The following is a 20,492-nucleotide window of genomic DNA, read 5'->3' as shown; positions in this document are numbered from 1 at the left end:
ACTGATTTCTCATGGAAGTTTGGGTTTTGCTCATACTTCTGGTCAGGGGAATAACGCCTTTGATTGGAACGTAAGAAGGGAATTATCATCAAAATCATGATTGGCTACAGGTAATTACTCGGATAATTCTGATTGCTAAGCTATATCCATTAACCACATCATGATCACTTGAAGGATAGAGTTTTGCATTTTCATAATTGATGTTGATCAGTATTATTTAGTAAGTATACTTTACAGGTTCTAAAAGGATTTCATAAATACAATATGAGGCTGTGCAGTGCCTTACCTCTATTCATTTTTCGAATTCTTACCTAAGAGAATGGCGAATCACCCTCTATTTCATAAGGGAGATGCCTTGTGCGTACTAGAATATGCCCCTCATCAAAGTCGACATTTAGGGGTAACAATTAACAATTAAAACTTCGCACTCAGTCAACTGAACGAGTCTTATATACGTACATGTGATGCGTGCAAAATTTTAAAACAGATTGAAAGCATATGAATTTGAGGTAATATAGTGAATCAAGATCATTTCACAAGAAATGAACTAAAAAGAATTGGGCACAAACGAAAGTTGTTTTCATTTTAATTAAGTTATCCAATTAAAGGTGAAATTTTTATTAAATACAAAAAACAAGAATAAAATAAAATAAATTCAAAGTATAAATTCGAGTTAAGATCAACACGTAAAGAGCTTCCAAGGAATTTGAATCCCCTTTTATACTTTACAATTAAGTTTCTTCTAGTTATTGCATTTTAATTTAACTTTAAAATTGAGGATCTAAATTAGATTGTGTATTCATTGATTACAAAGCCCATGATCTAACCATACTATGATGTCTTAAGAAAGTATTGATCCAATTATGCACAAGCCTTATAAGATTTTCTAGTCCTTAAGTATATTTTCTATCTCAAACGCAAATTAAATTAAATTTAATCTTAAGTTATTTAATACATATATAGTTTTTTGAGATTTCCTTTTGTTGAAGAGGAAACCCAGATCCAAATACATACTAAAGTTGGCCACTAATAGCATAAGAATAAAAATAAATCTTATTAAGCATGTTTATTGAAATTGATAACTAAAAAAAAATCTATTGACAAATATTAAATGTTCAAAAAATTCCTAATGATTAAAAAAAAAAGTAGCCTCTAAATGTGAAAAATAATTTTAAAATAGAATTAAAGGCATAATGGAAGAAATAAGAGAATCTAGAGAAATCTCTTAAAGAAACTCCATGATAACTCTCTAAATTTCAATCTAGTGTCTAAGCCCTTGATTGATACTCTAAAATTGCCTTTTCTATTTCAGACATAAACTTCTATGGTCTTAGAAGTCTATTAAGGCTTTATTTATTATTTTTTCCCACCCCTTTGGCCTCAAATTTCCGTCTTATTTTATTTGATTTGATGAGATATTGTTTAATTTTTTCATTGGATTTTAAATCAATTTTTGTCCTGTGGTTTTCTACACATCCATGCGCAGTCATATTCTTCTTCTCCATGTCCGCGTGCGATCGAATGATGAAGGGTCCTTATCCGCGAGCTCCTCCACGCATGGTAGAACATCAAGACTCAGTGTGTCCACGCGCCATTGTGCTTTATTCACCTTCCTTTTTTTTATATAAACCATCCGATATCTTAGGGTATTCTGGGTTCATTGCCCGCCCCAGACTAATCCGAACCCCCCGTAAGGAGACATTACGATAGTAGCGAGGTATCGATGGGATGACCTCTTTGAGGTTGCGTTAACTATCGCATTTGTCACTCCTCAAGATTCGAACCCTCGCCCTAAGTAATGCTGGCAGTAGCCCTTGCCAACTCTACCGAGCGCCCATTGGTTGCTTTATTCATCCCTTGTTTGTGAGCAGACATACTCACTTCCATGGGATGTCTCCTTTGTGCTCAATCACATCTATGTGCGGAGAACTTTTCTTCTTCACTTGTCGATGAGTGACAACTCTTTTTGGGCCTGTCCCTTGGGCTTTAAGCTAATACTTTACATTTTTAGCTTTTTGTATATTATTTTCACTCATTTTTTTATAAAAATGCCTAAGAATTACCAAGTGAGGTATTGTATTTAAATTTCTATCAAGTTCTAAATTAACAAGCAAATAAAAGAGCAGAAAAATACATTAATTGTGAGGGGAGGGAGGGATATGTCATGTGTTGGGGTTTGTTTTGTTCATGACTGTACTTGGAGCAAAGAAGACCACACCAGATGGCCTGCAGAATTGCACAGGTACCTTCGCATATATATATATATATATATATTTTAAATTTTCTCTCAATAAATTAACTAGCCATGAGACTTCAAATCATTATTACAAGTGACTGAATCTGTTCAAGGCATGCCCAAATCTCCAATGATTTGGGAAACTAACTTGAAGAAGATAGTACAGATCATATATGATTTCAAAGTCATTTTTCAGTGTGTCCTTTTCCTTGTACTATTTGCATACTTTTTTTTTTTTTGAATTTTTACTTTTTATATGCCATTGTTGTTTATGTATGTGTGTTTATATTATCTGCCTTCTCTTCCATTTGTACTGTATCTTGAGTTATTTACAAGACTATCCTATCTTAGTTCATTTACATGTGACTCAGAATTTATAATTGTGAAGCACGATAAGTGGGTGGTATTAAATGGGGATGATAGTCGCTGCTAGAGGCAGAGCTCGAGGAAGCAATGAAGAATTTGTCGCCAAACTTCACTTTGCACGGGCAGTGCAAAATAGATGGGATATTATTTGTTGCATTGTGAAAACAGTCTTGATCTCTCTCCCAGATGGCCATACAACACATATTAACAGTGTTTGTACTTTACTCTCGTGATTTATTATAAATATTTATATTTTTTTAATATTTTAAGTCATTAAATTTTTATTTTTCAATGCTTTAGGTCTTTAAAAAATTGTTCAGACGGATCTAAAATATTAAAAATAAAATTACAGCTATCTAAAATACAAGAAAAAAAATATAAGAGTTTATAATAAAACTTGATTTAAGTATGCAAATTCAAATATATGTTTTTTCGAAAAGCAATGCAGTGATAGTGACTGTGATGTAAGCATTACCTTTCAACTTTTGACGACCAGATCTTAATACTATTTTGCCCTCTTATTTGTCTTGTTGGATAGTTTTGTTTCATTTTGCTCCTATAGAATTGGAGCAAGAATCGTTGATTGCGGGCACAAGGACTTTTTCTCTTGTTAAGATGCACTTTGAAATAACGTAAAATTATCTTTCACGTTTTTTTTTTTTGGGCGTGTCGCGGAATGTAGGGAGTGTGTAATTTTATTAGAAGTAATTGGTGTAATTTTATGTCCTATTAAGCTGTGAAACATTTGTTTTTTGAAATGGAGAGAATCTTTCAATGAAAAAAAGCCTCTATTTTTTTTAAATATCACCCTATTTTGAATATTTATTGTTAGAATCGTCTAATATTAGGCTCAAAATAATAGACGATTCTTATAAACGTTTAATATTTGTTTTGTAAATATATGACATCAACATATTAGATATAAGCTAAAACAATCATCTAATATTATAAGATAATTAGAGATAAAATTATGCATATTAATAAAATACAACAATAACACTGTACTAACTCACTTTTTTAAAACAAAACTATAAACTTTAAAAAATAACTATTTATAATTAATCATTTCCAATATCATTTTGATTTTTTTTTCACTTGAAATGTAATATTAAAAAGCATCATTAGTAAAATTTTAATTTTTTTAGATTACCTTATATTTTAAGCTAATTTTTTAAATATTATTTTATAATTTAAAAGGATGGAATAGTATTTAAAAAATTGCAGTTTTTTTTTTTAGAAAAATTACTCTAATGTCTCATGGAAGTGTTTAAAATACGTTGAAGTCTCATGAATTCATGAAATAGCTGCCAAATCTCAAAAAACTTAAGGATGAATAAGTCTAAAAATAAAATTACTAACTTATCCTCTACCATTGAAAAGGAGATTTTGCTTGCACGCGCACGTCCCACAAAACTCATGATCAGTGATACGGAAGATTGTTACATATTCATAATTGTTGATCATGATAGGGTAATTTTCACTTCCTCATATCCATGATTACTGCTCTTGTCTTCATTTAAGTGAGTTGGGAGTGTTTCATTTGTTATTACAAGATTTCATCAACAGAAAAAAAATAGTGATTGTTGGATGGGTAAATGATTTTTTGTGCGTTAATGATTTCATTATTGTTTAAGGGTAAGATAATGCTTTCTGGATATACCTATAATCATTCAGTTTGCATGACTAATGGGTATGAAATAATTTGGTGCAACGTTGATACGTTGAAAAATATCTAATATGAATAACTTTATATATCGTCAATCGTGTATTCTTATGTTGTCAATATTCGATAGATAGTTTTCGATACATTGTATTGTGGAGGCTGACTTGCAAGAATGCAAATACTATTAGAAAACATGTATTGTGTTATTTTTTTTTCATACAAGACATTTTATATATTATTCCTAAACATCTGATACAAACTTATTTTGTTAAAAAATCTCTGCTATGAAACAACATTGCATGTTGTCAATACACTGTGTGTGGTGCAGGTTGACTTGTAAGATGGCAAGTTCTTCTAGAGAACATATTATGTTTCTTTCTATATAGGAGCATTTTCAAAATGATGGTCAAGGAAGTATACAATATATTACAAGTTTATCGCTCAACAGAAGATATATGCCAGTAGCATGAGGCCAGTAGCCACACATGACTGTCCATGTCTAGAAGCATTGACAATGAAAAATTTATTAATCTAAATCTTCTTGAGCCACTGATAACTAAAAGACCTCCGGGTAGGCCAAAAAGTAAAAGAATGAAATCTCAATTCTAAAACAAAATAGTTTATCATTGTGGAGGATGCCATGAGACTAATTATGCCTCCAAAACTTGCAAGAATCCTAATCTATGCTAGAAAATATAAAAGACAAGTGTATTTTTTTGTTTATGTATCTGGAATTTATTTTTTTTGGTTATTGCACCTAATGTATTAGTACTTGTTAATGGCAAATGTATAGCTTGTAAATAAAATGATACCTTATAATCAATGGCCAACTGCAAGTAGTCAACAAGTTCTCGTGACTTGTTGATTTTTAAAGAGAATAATAGCACTTAGTGTCTCAACACTTATCAATAGTAAATTCATACCTTGTCAATATAGTGATAAACACTTATTAATTGTCAACGATAAGTAGTTAACGTGTTCTTGTAAATTGTTGATTTTTAAAGGAAATAACAGCACCTAATACCTCAACACTTGTTAATGGGAAATTCATAGTTTGCTAATATAGTAATAACCACTTGTTAATATTTAATTAATAAAACAAACTGTTTGCCACATTTACAAACTTGTAATCAACATTTATAACAACATTGTCTAAGTTAACTAAAAGAAATGGGCTAACTATACAAAATGACATGATTATCAATAAAATTATATCCTAAAGTTTTATCAAAAATCTAATAATGAATTTGTCACTATCAATGCTCCTAGATATGGACAGTCATATGTGGCTACTGGCCTCATGCTACTAGCATATATCTTTTGTTGAGCGGTAAATTTACAACATATTATATACTTTTTTAGTCATCATTTTGAAAATGCCCCCTATATGAAAAAAAATATAATATATGTTATTTAGAAGAACTTGCCCTCTTATAGGTCAATCTACACCATACACAGTGTATTGACAACTATACACAATATGTTGACAACATGTAGTGCTATTTTATAGCAGAGATTTTTCAATAAAACAAGTTTGCATAAGATGTTTGGGAATAATATATTAAATGTCCTATATGAAAAACAACATAATATAATACATGTTTTTCAGTAATACTTGCATTCTTACATGTCAGCTTGCATAATACAATGTATCGACAACTATCCATAGCATATTGACAATATAGGAATATATTATTAATAACATGTAAAGTTATTCATATAAGATATTTTTTAATATATCAATGTTGCACCAGTTAATTCTATATCTATCAGCCATGCAAACTAAATGATCGCAACTATACTCAGAAAGTATTATCTTACCCTTAAACAATGATGAAATCATTTACCTATCCAACAATTATTGTTTGTTTTCTGTCAATAAAATCCTGCAATAGCGAATGAAACATTCCCAACTCGCTTAGATAAAGACCCGCTATAATCATGAATATGAGGAAATGAAATTTACCATATTGTGATCAATAATCATGATATGTAACATTCTTCAGTATTGTTGATCATGATTTTGTGGGACATGTGCACGTAGGCAAAATCTCTTTTTTAATGCTAGAGGGTAAATCAATAATTTTATTTTTAAATTTATTCACCCTTAAATCTTTGAAAATCTGACAATTATTTTATAAATTTATAAAATTTCAGTATATTTTAAATTTTTTTACGAGACTCCCCCCCCCCCCCCCCCCCCCCCCCCCAAAAATTTCTTCCCCTTTTGTTTTTCCCAGTTCAATAAGGTGCCCCAACTTTGCCTGCCGCCGGATTGTTCGTTTCAGGCTCGTTGAGGTTTGCGAACAGTTCCATCTCTCGTCACCAATGGCGAGTGCGCATTGCACCGTCTTCTCCCTTCGCCTACGTTCGAATAACCCCATTGCCAGACGAACCTGTCCTCTGCTAGTAGTAGTTTCTTCTGTTCCTGCTTCAAACCCTACAAAAGTCAGGCTCAGGCATAGGAGGAAAAACCATTTGAGACCCAAAATTCTGAAAACGCTCACTAAATCCCATCCATCCATCGTTCCTCTTCTAACTCAAGAACCTCCCCTCTCGCGCCCACATACCACAGAGGTAGATGATTTTCCTGTTGAGGTTCCCGCCGATGGAGTCCCCTCCGAAAGTATTGCTGTCGCTGCCGGAGAAGGTGGTGAGTTGGAAGAATCACCAGCATCTGAGATGACGGGAACATTGGAAGAATTCAACGGTATTTCTGGCAAGCTTTCCGCTAGGTCTATCCTAAAATACAGTGCCATTTTGTTTGGGGCTTTTGTGTTACAGACTATTTTTTCCGTTTTGATTACGCTCGATGATGACTCGAAGCAGAAAGCTGGGGATTCGAGTATATATGCAAGAGAAAAGAGGAATGCTTTGTTTGATGGGAGTGGAAAAACCATGCGGGTTGCTAGTGCAAGTGGTGCGATTTATTTGGAGGATCAGCATGAGATGGAAAAGAAAATTGAAGAAATTAAGCTAATGGCAAGGGAAGCTCGGATAATTGAAGGAGAAAAGGAGGAGAAAGGAATTGGATACCCTGAAAGTGATGATGAAAGCGCTGTTTCTGGTCATAGACTTGGCATTGAGAAAGATATTGGTGCACGCTTGTTGAAGTTGCAGGATAGGGTGAATTCTGGTATGGATAAATCAGCATGGTTAAATGCTATTAAGAATTTGCGAACTTGCGTAAAATCTACAGGTGGAGTGGTTAGGGACGATAAGAATGTGAACAAGGGAAATGGAGCATTAACGTTTAAGAAAAAGCTTAAATATAAAAGCCCTTCAACAAAGCCAAGAAAGGCTCCCAAGGTTTTTCAGGGACTAGAGACGACAAAGCATCTAATGCAGAAACTATAGATTCATCGAGTAAGGACAAGGCTACAGCACAAGATAATAGAAGCACCGCCACCGATCACGTACAAATATCAAGTGAAGACAAGCACGTAAATCAACAAGATGATGAGACACAGGAAACTGATTCTAGGCTTTCGTTGGAAGACGGAGGAAAATTGGTAGATGAAGAGGCCAATACATTGCTGAATACTGGGAAGAATATGGAAGAACTGATGGCAAGACCAAATGTAGGAACTGGAACACAAGTTAAAAATAATCGAACAAGCAATGGTAATGATCTGTTAAATCGTAGGTGCATGATTTTTGAACGGTTTTCCTTATATATATATATATATATATTATATTCCTATTTGAACTCATTAGACTCAATTTCAGCTGTTCTTACATCGTTGTTTGGAGTTGATCAATCTCACATTTTATCTGCTCCCTGAGGTTGGGTTAGATATGCATATCAGAGTTAAGGAAATAGAAATTTACTATTATTTGCTTTGCAGTTTCATTTTTTAAAAACACATAACGAATATAATGCACATCTAATGCTTTTTAGCTTTAAGTATTTTTCATGTTATAAGCAGAAACCAATGAAATGTAGGGTAGGTTTGCAATAAATTTAACCAATTTGAGTTTTGTTACATGCTTAGGCGGTTTCCCGGAGGATAGTTTTGGGATGTCTTCAGTTGAAGTAATACAGTCCAGAAAATCAAAAGATTTGAGGACACGGAACTCACTGGGTATCGTAGAAGAAGATCAGGATGATAACAAAATTTTTGAGAAGGGTGATGTACTGAGTGTAAATGGCAATCCAAAACATGGAATAGCTGATAAAGTTTCTGCAGCTAACAATGTCAAAGTTAAGCTGGCGATCACTGAGAATGATATGTGGTGGTCGAATCTCCGTTATGTTCTTGTATGTACGAATCCTTTTTTGTTTTTGTTTTTGTTGACAGCCAATTTTCAGAAACATAACTGTAGGGAACAGCATAATATTGTGCCCATAGTGCTGCTTCTTTGTTTGATCTACTTGTCTTTTTAGCACTTGTTATGCATGCCTGCTGGGGCAACATTTAGGCTTCTATATTATATACGTCCTCGTCATGCAAGCATACTGAGGCCAGTCCTTGAAAACTTTTAAGTTTAAACACACAACCAATATGCTATATTGTGTGACCTTGTCTTAAACTCAGCTTTATAATTTTTTTCTTTTCTTTTTTGGAGGTTTTGATAGGGATCGAGAGATGCGGGAGAAACCCATGCTTAAAATTGGCTTGTAAGGGGTAAGAACTGCTCTCTTTAAGTATCACTAGTTCCCGGTTGTAGGAATCCTAGAATTTGGGGTGTTAACGTTAACTGGCAAGTTCTGGGGACGTGGAGCACACCTTCCTGACGGGGCTGGCTTGGATGCAGCCTACTTAGGTATTCCTTTCCATGCAGATTTGTTCCATCTCTAATACCTAATTAATGGAGACCTAATCAAGTGGGAAGAACCCACTCTTAAAAACCAGTTTGAATGGGAGAGGGACCATTCCCCTCAAGTACCATAAGGATCATGGCATTATGCTTTGGGGACTCCATCATGTTTGGGGAAGGTAAGACCGGAAGAGGATCTAATAGGGGATCTGGGGAGATACTTGGGTATAGAAATCCCATTAGGCACCCCCACGTACAAGGAGTGGGGAAGATATAACCCACATCTCCATATGCTTATCCCAACCTTAAAGTTTGGACTGACTGAGCTACAACACATGGTTTGGTTTATGAGTTCTTTTGCTTGAACCTAGGCACATAGCATGCTGTTGAGTATTATGCTTTCCTTTAAATGCATCCCTTGATGATACTTCTAACCATTAAGCTGCTATGCATTTGTGAAGGTCATAATAATGCGAAGGGGTTCGGACAAAGAAGGACCAAGCGGACTCTATAGCTTAAAAATAACTTCTCAAGAAGAGGACCAGAATGGCTATTCCTATATTGTTGCTTTTGAGGATGATGCTGATGCCAACAACTTTTGTTTTCTTCTAGAATCATTTTTTGAGGACCTGGGTGATTTTAGTGCTGATGCAGTTCCTATGTCAATACAAGTGAAAATCTCAACTATGCTCACCTACACAGTAAATACAATCTTATACGCATACATAGATTTAAAAAAAAAAAAAAGTTTTGCTAGATTTGAAGCAAAGTTTGAAATTGAAACTTGCAGTTTAGTGTCCAAATACAGAAGCCTTTATTGAGCTGTTGAATTGTTAATAGCGTTTGATGCATGCCATGTAATAAAGGGAACTTTATTTTTTTTTTTCCTTTTTTTGGCAGGAACTTCATCAAGCGGTAAAATCACACGCCAAGAAAGTATTCGTTGTAAAGAAGAGACAGCTACAGCTTTATGCTGGGCAACCACTTTCTGATGTTGAGATGACCTTGTGCTCTCTAGTAGAACAACATCAAAATGTCCGTCCGGCTGATTCAAAATAGCTTTGAATTTGGGTTCTGACGTGTTTTTTTCTCAACTTCAACCAAATTGAATTGCCCCCCAGGTAATGATTATGAGATGACTAGTGCTCCCTGAATGCTACAAGGAACATCTAGAGTGATAAAACAGGCAGTGATGCAGTCTTTGCCATGCTTGTGTTGGTAAAACCAAACCGTGGCATATCTGTCCGAAACGTGGGAGTTGGAGTGGAATGTGGAGGTCAAGAGTTATTGGGGGCTTAATTTAGGATAAAAATTATTATCTTCCTAAATTTTTGTTGTGCAAAGTAAGTTGATAGAAGGCTCCAGTTTAAGAAGCTCTAGCAATCATCTTGGGAACGTAGTTGACAGAAAGTTCCATTCTTTCTGCCCGTGTTGAAGCGAGTGCGACAGACAGTCAATATTTTTGGCTATTTTTTTCTTCTTTTTATTTGGAACCATATTGATTCATTTTAACTGTTTGTTTTTCGTTTGTCATATTCTGATCAGCCATATCAATATTTTTAGAACGAAACCGGATATTGAATTAGAAAGGTTAACGATTAATGATTCGTATGGTCCAATCGAGTTGAACCAATGGACGAACTAGTGACGTAATAATTAAATAAAAAATTATATATATAATAATTTAAATATAAGAAATAAATATGAAATTGTTACTGAATTTAAAAATAGAATTAAATATTTTAAATTTATCATGACTTAATAAGTCACATAATATAATATAACATTAAATGATTAAAAAAATTAGTCATTTTTTAAAAAAAATTTGATAAAAAAATAAAAAATGAATTTTTGAACAGTTTGGTTTTTAAAAACAAGAATTGGTTTTCAGTTTGATTTCGGTTCTCGATTCAATTGCAAGTTCAAAGTAATTCAATTCGGCCCAACTCTCCAAATAATTTTTTTGGCTCGAACTAAACCGTTAGCCTGACTGGTTGATGATTCTATCGATTCAATCATCTAATTCGATCTGTTTTTAAATCATTAATCCATATCAATATCAAGCAACATTAATAGAAAAATATAAAATCTAGAGAAAATCACAAATAAGGACTTTGGAGTATTGCGAATGATAATCTGTTTGGAGTATTGCGAATGATAATCTGGACAACGAAATTATGAAATTACATTTTAACACCATTGTCTTTTTTTGTAGTTCTAAAAATAATATTTTAACTAAAATTTCATGTTCTAAAATGCCAACTTATAATTCATTAATATTAAAATCATTTTAATTGAATTGAAAATTTAGTTAAAGGGGATAAAATTACTTTATTTGAGTTGAAAATATTTTTACTCTTAAAATTACAATTGGTCAACTTAATATTCTTTATTGTTGAAATCACTTCCATGGAGTTGAAAATTTAGTTGAAGGGAGTTATGAAATCATTTTATGAGTAAGAAAATTTTTAATTTCAAACTTGTAATTGGCCAATTTAAAATTTACTAGTACTGAAATCATTTTAATTAAGTTGAAAATTTTGTTAAAGGAAGTTATAAAATTACTTTCTTTGAGTTAGACAAGCTTTTACTTCTATACATGCAATTGGCTGGCTTAAAATTCATTGATGTTGGAATCACTTTAATTGGGTTAAAAATTTAATTAAAGGAGATTATAAAATTATTTTATTTGAGTTGAAAGTGTTTTTATTCCTAGATTTATAATTGACTAACTTAAAATTATTGAATCATTTTAATTGGGCTGTAAATTTAGTTTAAGGAGTTATGAAATTTTGGCCTAAAAAGGGGTTGTGAAATTATTTTATTTGAGTTAAAAAAAATTATTCCAAGACTTTCAAACTTGGTCAGTAGGAGCATGTTAGTTGAATTGTTATTTTTATAATTGAAACAAAGGATCAAGGTCCTAAAACTCGGTTTCATAATTTCATGCTCGAAGTGGTTATTGGCGATATTCATCGTCCTTAGTCATGATTTTTCTTAAAGTCTATTATTCTATTGGAGGTTTACATCATTGCATGGGAGTTGAATAGTTACGAGCATATATATATATATATATTATATAATTTTTTCATTTAAAAATATAAGATATTTTTAATTAAATCTCACATCTTAATAAAGTAGTTATTTACTTTTAAACTAACCATATATTTTTATATTTACCCATATTAAATACTCTACAATAAATATAAAATCATTATCAATAGAAGCACTTTAAAAAAAAAACAATGATTACACCTTAAAAGATTAAAAATATCTTACATTTTTAAACATTCAACTATTTTAAAAATAGTTTACATTTTTAAACAGAAGAAATATATATAATATAGTATCTTTAGTTATAAAATCTTAAATATCAGTTTTTTTCTTTTTCAACGGACAACTTTTTTCTACAACCAAATACTTTAACTTTGTAAGTGAGATGTATTCAATGACAATGAATAATGAAATAGAAAACGTGTCAGAAATGCGACCAAAAATAAATAAATAACAGGAAAAATATCATCTAAGGTTCTTTGACAATTTTTATATCACAAAAGGCTAAAGTATGCTTTAAATTTTTTAACTTTATATAAAATTTAAATTTAATTTTTTAATTTTATAAAATATTTTTTAATTTTATAACTCTAACACTGTTAGTTTTAAATAATTATTTTTTATATTAATCATTATTATTCTTAAAAAATTAAACTTAATATGTTAATATTTAAGAATATTTTGTTAATATTTAAAAGTTTAATGTAAAGATTTGTTGGGATGAAATTAATGATATTAGAATTACAAAATTAAAAAGATATTTTATAAAATTAAGGGACTAAAATAAAATTTTATGTAAAATTAAATGACTAAATGTATAATTTAACCTATCACAAAATAACTTTAAAATTTTGAAATTTTACTACATGATACATATTTGAAAATAAGATTTTGAAGAAGAGATTTAAATGCCCCTAAGATTTCATGGATACATAAACAAACATTCATCTAAATTTTGATAAGTAACCATACTCAATCAACAACAATTTTTTTTGAAATAAACAAGTTGCAAAAATTGATAATACATGTTTAATTATATAAGTATTGGTCTTGCATAAATGGACTTGGCTTTTGTCTCCTTTTGCTCTATCAACTTCTCATCTCAACTCTTTGATCTAGTTTTAAATGGTTAAGATTTAATGTTTTAAAAAAATATTATTAAAATGTAAAAATTTATGATAAATAAATAAATAAATAAATTTAAAATATAACTAATTTCATCTAAACTACAATTCATATTTAAGATTATAATTAAAAAATAAAAAATTAATTTTATGAAATGCTTAATTTTAACTATTTAAAAATGGATTCAAGTTGGGAAGTGGAAAGAGGAAAAATGAAGAGAAGCCAAGTTTAATAAAAACAAATACCTATTCAAATTTTGATAAGTAATCTTATATGATTAAGAATAACTCATTCAAGATTAACAAATGACTATAATTGATAGCACATGATTAATTATACATTTTGGTCCTACATAAACAATTATTCATTGGAGTTTTAATAAGTAATCATATGTAATTAACCATAATTTATTCAAAATAAACAACTAAACATAACTGATAGTACATATTCAATCGTACAAATGTTGATTCTATGTAAATAAATATCCATTCAAATTTTGATAACTAACTGTACATAAATGAACAAGCCATTAAGATATTATACTTTATTAAACTTTAGAAGCAATTATGTCTTTTCTCATAAAACCTTGTTTTCATATAAATATCTAGAAAATGCAGTGAAATTTCATATCTTTAAGGCCATTCTTTGATGTAAAAACTCTCCAAAAATCCTTAAATAATACTCCTTCCGACTCATTTATATGACATGTTTTAAAAAATTTATTTAATTCTATTTATAAGTTATAATATAGCTTTTTAAATAATATTTAAAAAGTATTTTAAAATTATCCTTTACAAGAGGAAAAAAAAAAGTAACATGAAATCATTTTTTAAATTTATTATATAGAGATATATTTAAATTTTTATACATATTTATTTTTTATAATAGTATTAATAAAATTAATAGAAATGATTTTATAAAGAGGAGGGGGGAATTTTTTTTTCATAATAATATGTAAATCAATAATGCAAAAGACGGAACATGAATCTTGCCTTAAAATGGAAGTGAATTCCACTAAAAAATATACGCATACAATTAATCCACTCCAAAATTATTTCAAATGTATAATTTAATTATGTTTCAAATTTTTTTCGGCCGATCACAATGTGATTTTTTTGGGGGGTTTGAATTGAAAGGATGATCGCAGGTTTCTGTGTTCTGTTCTGTTATATAACTTGTGACTTTTTAATGTTCACTTTAATATTAAAAAAAAAAGGAAAAACAAATTTCAAAGAATGTTTTGTTTGTGCCGCGAAAGCCAGAGGCTAAAACCCTCCCGATAACGGAAATTTTTGTGGAAAGTTCTCAATCCCGCAGGTTGCTCTACAGATCAAATTCACCGAGAAAGGCATATCAATTCAAATGTGGATTTAGATTGGGAATCCAAACTGCTCTTTCCCTGTTTGCAAAATTTCTCGTGGCATTCCTTTCAAGTTCTTCCCCTTCATGTGGGATCTGTGTTCTTGCGACCTGGCGCTGAGCCTCTGTGACGGTGCGGACTTCTCAAGGCCCCTTCTTTAGACGATTTTTCAGCTTATTCAAAATCACAGGATTTTATTAAATTGCGTTTTCATTTAGAATTCTGCTTGCTCGTTCATCTCGTCATCCGCAAACCCTAACTTGCTATATTCTGAGGCTTGTTCTCACTAGGTATGCCTGGACTCGAATGGGTTGTGCATTTGTAGATTTTTGCTTTTCCTGGTTGATCGATGGGTGCCATAACTAGCAATCGTAAGCGCTCTGAAGAATGCCTGAGCTTCAATAACGCGTATTCATCCCCTAACTCCTCAGATTTTCGTAAACCCAAAAGACTCAAATTCTTGTCCATGCTCCAGAACCCCACCCAGTCCATAGTATCCTGGAAAAGTGTGGTTTCAAGAATTCCCCTGTACCCTGAAGCTAAGACACCATCCACCAGAGCTGTACTCGGTCCGTGTCCACGTAAAATCCCGTTAAGTAGTTCAAATAAAGCTTTGAAGTGCAGGACTAGTGAGCTTCAGGAGAGTGACAACAAGATGGGCAATATATTTGACAAATATGCAGAAGCAAAAAACAGCGCACTAAGATCATTCCGGTATGTGGAGAAGGGGAAAGAGGTAATAGAAGTGGATACTGATAGTCGAAAGGGTGATGTTTCGGAAGATTCAAGCATAGAAGAGGTTGAGATTACAGAAGATGGGCGCGAAGGGCGCTCAGTGGTAACGGACCAGAGGAGGCAAGGTAGTGCTGGGCATGTGATTGAGATACAGGATTCGGAAACTAAGGTGGGAATTGGTGGTCTTCGGCAGCAGTCAACTTCCTCAGTGTTTTCAGAGTTGAATAATAGTAATTTGAAGGTGGATGATGCTGGGAAGTTTTTGGGATCCTTATATTTAAGTCCAGAGCGTGGTGTTCCTGATGTTATTGCATACAAAAGGTTGCTTGAGGAGACAAACAGGCGGACAAACAGATTAAAATTGTTGGACTATGAAATCCAACTAAATGAGAAACGCAGGTCGCCAATTGAATCTTTAAGTCCAGAGAAGAGACCAGAACAGGTTAATGGCTTTGCACTTGCCTACGTTCAATATAGGGCTGTTGAGTCCTTAATTGTTGATTAATAGTGTGTTGTTCTGTTCTGTTCTATTTCATTTAAATTTTGTTCTGTTCCTTTTGTTTCATGACAAATGCATAGCAATGCATTCATTAATTAATGAAAAGCAGTCTAAATGTTAGTGCAAGTTACTCATGCCTTGTTATGGCTTTCAGGAATTACCACATGAGCCTTTTGTTCCTCTCACACAAGAGGAAGAAAAACAAGTTGATGGGGCCTTTTCTGCAAACAGGTAAAGTTTGATAATTAGCTTACATGCTTCTGAATCAAATAGATGTAGTTGTGTACATTGCTGTTGAATGCTTGCTTCAACAGGAAGAAAGTCTTGGTTGCTCATCAAAATTCGAACATTGAGATAACTGGAGAACTTCTCAGGTGCCTCAAACCTGGTGCATGGTTAAATGATGAGGTGATCTTTGCTTGTTAAATATTTATTGCTTAACTTTTCCTGACGCATTGATTTGTCATCCCATTATGTCAAGAACTCATGGCTTGAGACAGGTGTTTCTTGAAGCTTACTGATCCTTTATCTTATGTTTGCAGGTGATCAATCTGTACCTTGAGTTGCTAAAAGAAAGGGAAAAAAGAGAACCAAAGAAATATCTGAAATGTCATTTTTTCAATACCTTTTTCTACAAAAAGGTTGGTCTCTTGCTTTTACCATCCTTTCCAACTGCTTAACATACATAAACCACAAGCACACGTCCATTGAGCTTCTTAAATTTTCTGAATTATTCTGATATCAGGACTTTATTAGGTTCAACATGTTTTAAGGAAACTATTTTCTAACGAACATGTCTTGAAAGACATTGGAAAATAATAGATTGCAGAATTTTTAAGTTTTAACTTTGGTGTGAAGAAATGTTCCACCATAGGATTATCTACATCTTTGGGAGGAAGCCATTCACCTTATCTTAAGTGATCATGTTCCATTCCTCAGGAACTAAGCCACTGACTCTTGTATTAAATAAATAATAATAATTTATTGTACTGTTAGTTGCATGATTGCTCAAATGACACATGCAACACGCACACACAACAGTTACATTGCCTCCTAAGTCTTAATTGACTGTGTATCTATCATAATAAACTCAACAGTCATTTTTGTAAATTCTATTATTACTACATCTGATTTCACCTTAATAGTCAATTTAATGTTGACATGATTGTACCCACATTTGATTTTGCTTTTAAATCTTAGCTTTTCTTTAACGTGGTTGGATAGAAGGCTGGGCAAGTGCTCTATAATCCAAAATTTGTTTTATCTCCTGTTGTTTTTGATTGACGAATTTTACCTTGTTGTTTATGAGCTTTCTTATGTTTGGTTTACATTAATCTTCTTGTCTTGAGCCACTTGATACCTCACCCAAGCTATAAAGGGGAAGTAGAAACATTGTTAGTGCAATAGGTGTTTGTGTATATTTTATATTATTTATTATGGTCAGATGCTGATGCTTTTAAGTTTGGATGTTATTGGTCAGCTAATAGGTGGCAAGAGTGGTTATGATTTCAAATCTGTGAGAAGGTGGACCACGCAAAGGAAGTTGGGATATAGCCTAATTGAATGTGATAAAGTAAATACACTGACTATCAGTTCCTTTCACTATAATCAATTAAATTGGGTTTCAACTTTTTATATCTTTTAACTTCGCAGATATTTGTGCCAATCCATAAAGAGATTCATTGGTGCTTGGCTGTCATCAATAAGAAAGATAAGAAATTCCAGTATCTTGACTCGCTGAGAGGAATGGATAGCCAAGTCTTGAAAGTGCTGGTAAAGTTCTTTGTCTGTATCAAATGAAGTGTGTGATAAGTTCTTGGAGGAAACGTGTTTAAACTACTTATAATAATAAATTTCATTTTGCTTTCTTTTCAAGACATGGCTTTTCTTTTAATATTTTTCTCTTTTTAATAATTGAAAACATAGTTCTGAAGTCTGCTTGGAGTTAGGTAGGGCTTTGGCTAATCAATATCCCTATAGTTGGTCTTGTACTAAGGTCTGTTCAATTTCCATACTAGCATGAAGAATTTCATTGTGATTTGTCAATCTGGTTCTTGAAACATGCTCATTTCTGACGCGTGACATTCAGCTTGATGTGTTTATGATTTTTTGGTTCATTCATGAAGCCAAGTATTTTAAACTGATGAGGATGAAAGATAATAGATGTGTTTATACTGCGTCAATTCCCTAATGAGCAATATAATCAGACAGATTTGGATATTAGACAATTGAATCTTGTCAGAAAAGGAAACAGGACAGATCAAATATGATAGAATAGATAGAGTGAATGAGGCTATAATCAGGGGATGAAAAGGAAAAGAATTGGGGACACGAAAAAATTGTAAATCATAACGCATTGAATTGAAGTTTTTGTTAAAATGTTTAGATGCTTGTATTTCATTTTTGAATTTGAAATTTTAATTTTGAGATTCAGATGGCTGAATTATACAGATTATTTTTGATATATTTTATTTCTTAAAAATGTACATGCCCCTAGTAATTACAATTTCTTCATATCTTCAAATATAGCTTTATTCTTAAATAATTGAAGGTTTAAATGTTTAATTATATGTTACATTAAACTGCGCCTTACTTTACATGGTGATTTTAATTGGTCTTGTTGATTTTCAAGTCTTGTCTTGCTTATGCGTGGCCTGTGCTTTTACTGGGTATGGACCTATATCCTTGACATGCCTTGAAGAGCCTTTGGTGCTTGTGGGCCCTGAACTGATTAAAATGCTAGAGCCGGCACCATGACTAGCATCATGTTTCCCTGGTCATATTAGAGACGGACGTTTTAAAATTTTGAAATTCCTATTTTGTTGTCACTTTCATCATTACATAAAGATTTTGAGTAATTATCTCTTTTTTCTATATGGAGTAATTGAAAGGGAAGTTGAGTAAAGATATTTTCATTTGCACTTGGATGCTGCAATGTTTTTCTAATGTTTGTTATTGATGTCGCAGGCAAGATATTTTGTAGATGAAGTGAAGGACAAAAATGGAACAGATGTTGATGTAAGTTCTTGGGAAAGAGAATTCGTTGAGGACCTGCCTGAGCAAGAGAATGGGTATACATATATTTTCACTCTAAATCTTCGAAAAAATGAGCAAGGATTCTGCATTAGGAAATAATTTGTAATTTTTCAAAAGCATATCCTTATAAAAATTTAAAAAAAGAGCTAAAAGTATATGCTCTTTTATCGGAAGCAAAGCTATACATTCCTCTAAGTAAATCGTCCGTAAGCATATACATTATTTGTACACAGTCCAAACTTCTTTCTTAGTTTAAAGAATAATTTGTAGCAGGAAAAAAATTCCTAAAATTGAAATTTATGACATAAGCATAGAACTGTAGATTGCATTTAGAGAAATGAGGATATTTATGAATGGGAGAAGTTTGAAAACAGGAGAGAAATTTCCTTTTTGAGCGGGCCACATGGATGTTGTCATAGTATTTTTGTGATTATTGGCCTAGGTTTGTACTTACATGAAGTTCCACTCATATTTGTTTGCTTGTCTCTGAGATATGATTTGGACTCAATTTATATCCTGGAGCTCAGTTTATGGAGCCTTAGTTTTGCTTTCTCGTTGGTAATGCCATGATGTTCATAGTGATAAATGCATGCCATTTAACCAATTCGGTTTTTGGTTGCCGCAATTCAATAGCTCAGAAGTGCTCTAGAAAAATTGTTTATAACAATTGGTTATGCGCAAGTTATCTTCTTCGCTCCAATGTATCTAAGCCTTTGGAATTTGTTGCGGCTTTGAATGGTTTAAGTTAGCAGCAGTTTGAGTGAATTATATTTTTAATTGGAAGATTTTAATTGAAATTTTGAATAGGTTCGATTGTGGGATGTTTATGATCAAATATGCCGACTTTTATAGCAGGGGCCTGGGGCTTTGTTTCAACCAGGTAAGAAAATGAAGCATTCAATTTCTGCGAGGAAGGTTATGATGTGTTTTCTAAATATTTTCCCTGTGATGAAAGCTTCCCTTTTCAAGTCAATTATTTTGGCAACCATTCACTGCTGTTCTATCTTTAAATTTTTAATGGTTGCAAGAATATTTGAAGGCAAAAAAATATTTGAGCCTAAACAAACCGAGGGAGTTTTTTTTTTTTTTTTGGGGGGGGGGGGGGACTTCTACTTTCAGTATCATTGTAGAATTGAATTTCTCTCTCTACCATGCTTTGTAGGAACACATGCCTTACTTTCGGCGCAGGACAGCCAAGGAAATATTGAGGTTGAAAGCTGACTGAGCCGAGGACTGCTATGCGATTTAGCAGTAGTCCATTTCTTTGTTCTGCGTTGGTGTTTTGGTATGAAAAAGATTCATGGAGTCATTCATATCAAGCTGCTGGTACATGATGAGAGCTCTTTCCTTCTGTCAATATCTTGACTATGGCCATTCTAGAGCCCTGGCATTCGTTTTGGCATGCTGGTAGTGCAGAATGAGGTAGGTTGTAAATTCTATGAAGAATGAATCATTGGCTGAGGCATTTTTTAAAAAGGGTTGATTTAGAGGTGTGAAGTTAATATCATGTGATAGTTGATCTGCTTTGTAGTCTCTTGCGGTTGGTACCCTCTGCGTTTATAAACTGATTGCTCACTATATTCTACAGAGTTTTGTACTCATGAGAACAAACTGTCAAAAGTTGTGTTGGGGAGCTGGTGAAAATTAAATTAAAATA

At 32.5% G+C, this 20,492-nt stretch overlaps 2 protein-coding genes across 3 annotated transcripts; both read left to right on the top strand.

The window, feature by feature from the left end:
- The first annotated feature begins 6,521 nt into the window (after nt 1-6,521).
- Nucleotides 6,522-10,538, top strand: LOC129308811 (uncharacterized). The gene is given in 5 exon segments (XM_054950205.1): nt 6,522-7,613; nt 7,616-7,889; nt 8,261-8,526; nt 9,488-9,846; nt 9,893-10,538. Coding segments are annotated over 5 exon segments (2,112 nt in total). The 5' UTR covers nt 6,522-6,593; the 3' UTR covers nt 10,086-10,538.
- A 3,885-nt stretch (nt 10,539-14,423) lies between these two features.
- On the top strand, nt 14,424-20,436 carry LOC129309628 (ubiquitin-like-specific protease ESD4). 2 transcript variants are annotated; one of them, XM_054951275.1, is made up of 10 exons: nt 14,424-14,697; nt 14,891-15,742; nt 15,954-16,030; nt 16,114-16,207; nt 16,342-16,440; nt 17,280-17,372; nt 17,453-17,572; nt 18,767-18,870; nt 19,643-19,715; nt 19,998-20,436. In XM_054951275.1, the coding sequence occupies exons 2-10, from the start codon at nt 14,915-14,917 to the stop codon at nt 20,058-20,060; spliced, it is 1,551 nt and encodes a 516-aa protein (XP_054807250.1). In that variant the 5' UTR covers nt 14,424-14,697; nt 14,891-14,914; the 3' UTR covers nt 20,061-20,436. The 2 variants fall into 2 exon arrangements, with proteins under 2 accessions (XP_054807250.1, XP_054807249.1); XM_054951274.1 differs by having other exon boundaries at nt 14,856-15,742.
- Nucleotides 20,437-20,492: the final 56 nt, after the last annotated feature.

The sequence above is a fragment of the Prosopis cineraria genome, unplaced genomic scaffold (genome assembly GCF_029017545.1).
Source record: "Prosopis cineraria cultivar Desert tree isolate PC_DT_omini unplaced genomic scaffold, ASM2901754v1 PC4, whole genome shotgun sequence".
In the NCBI taxonomy this organism is placed as follows: Eukaryota; Viridiplantae; Streptophyta; class Magnoliopsida; order Fabales; family Fabaceae; genus Prosopis; species Prosopis cineraria.
The sequence above is the reverse complement of the archived record's forward strand: the minus strand, read 5'-3'. Positions and strand labels throughout refer to the sequence as shown.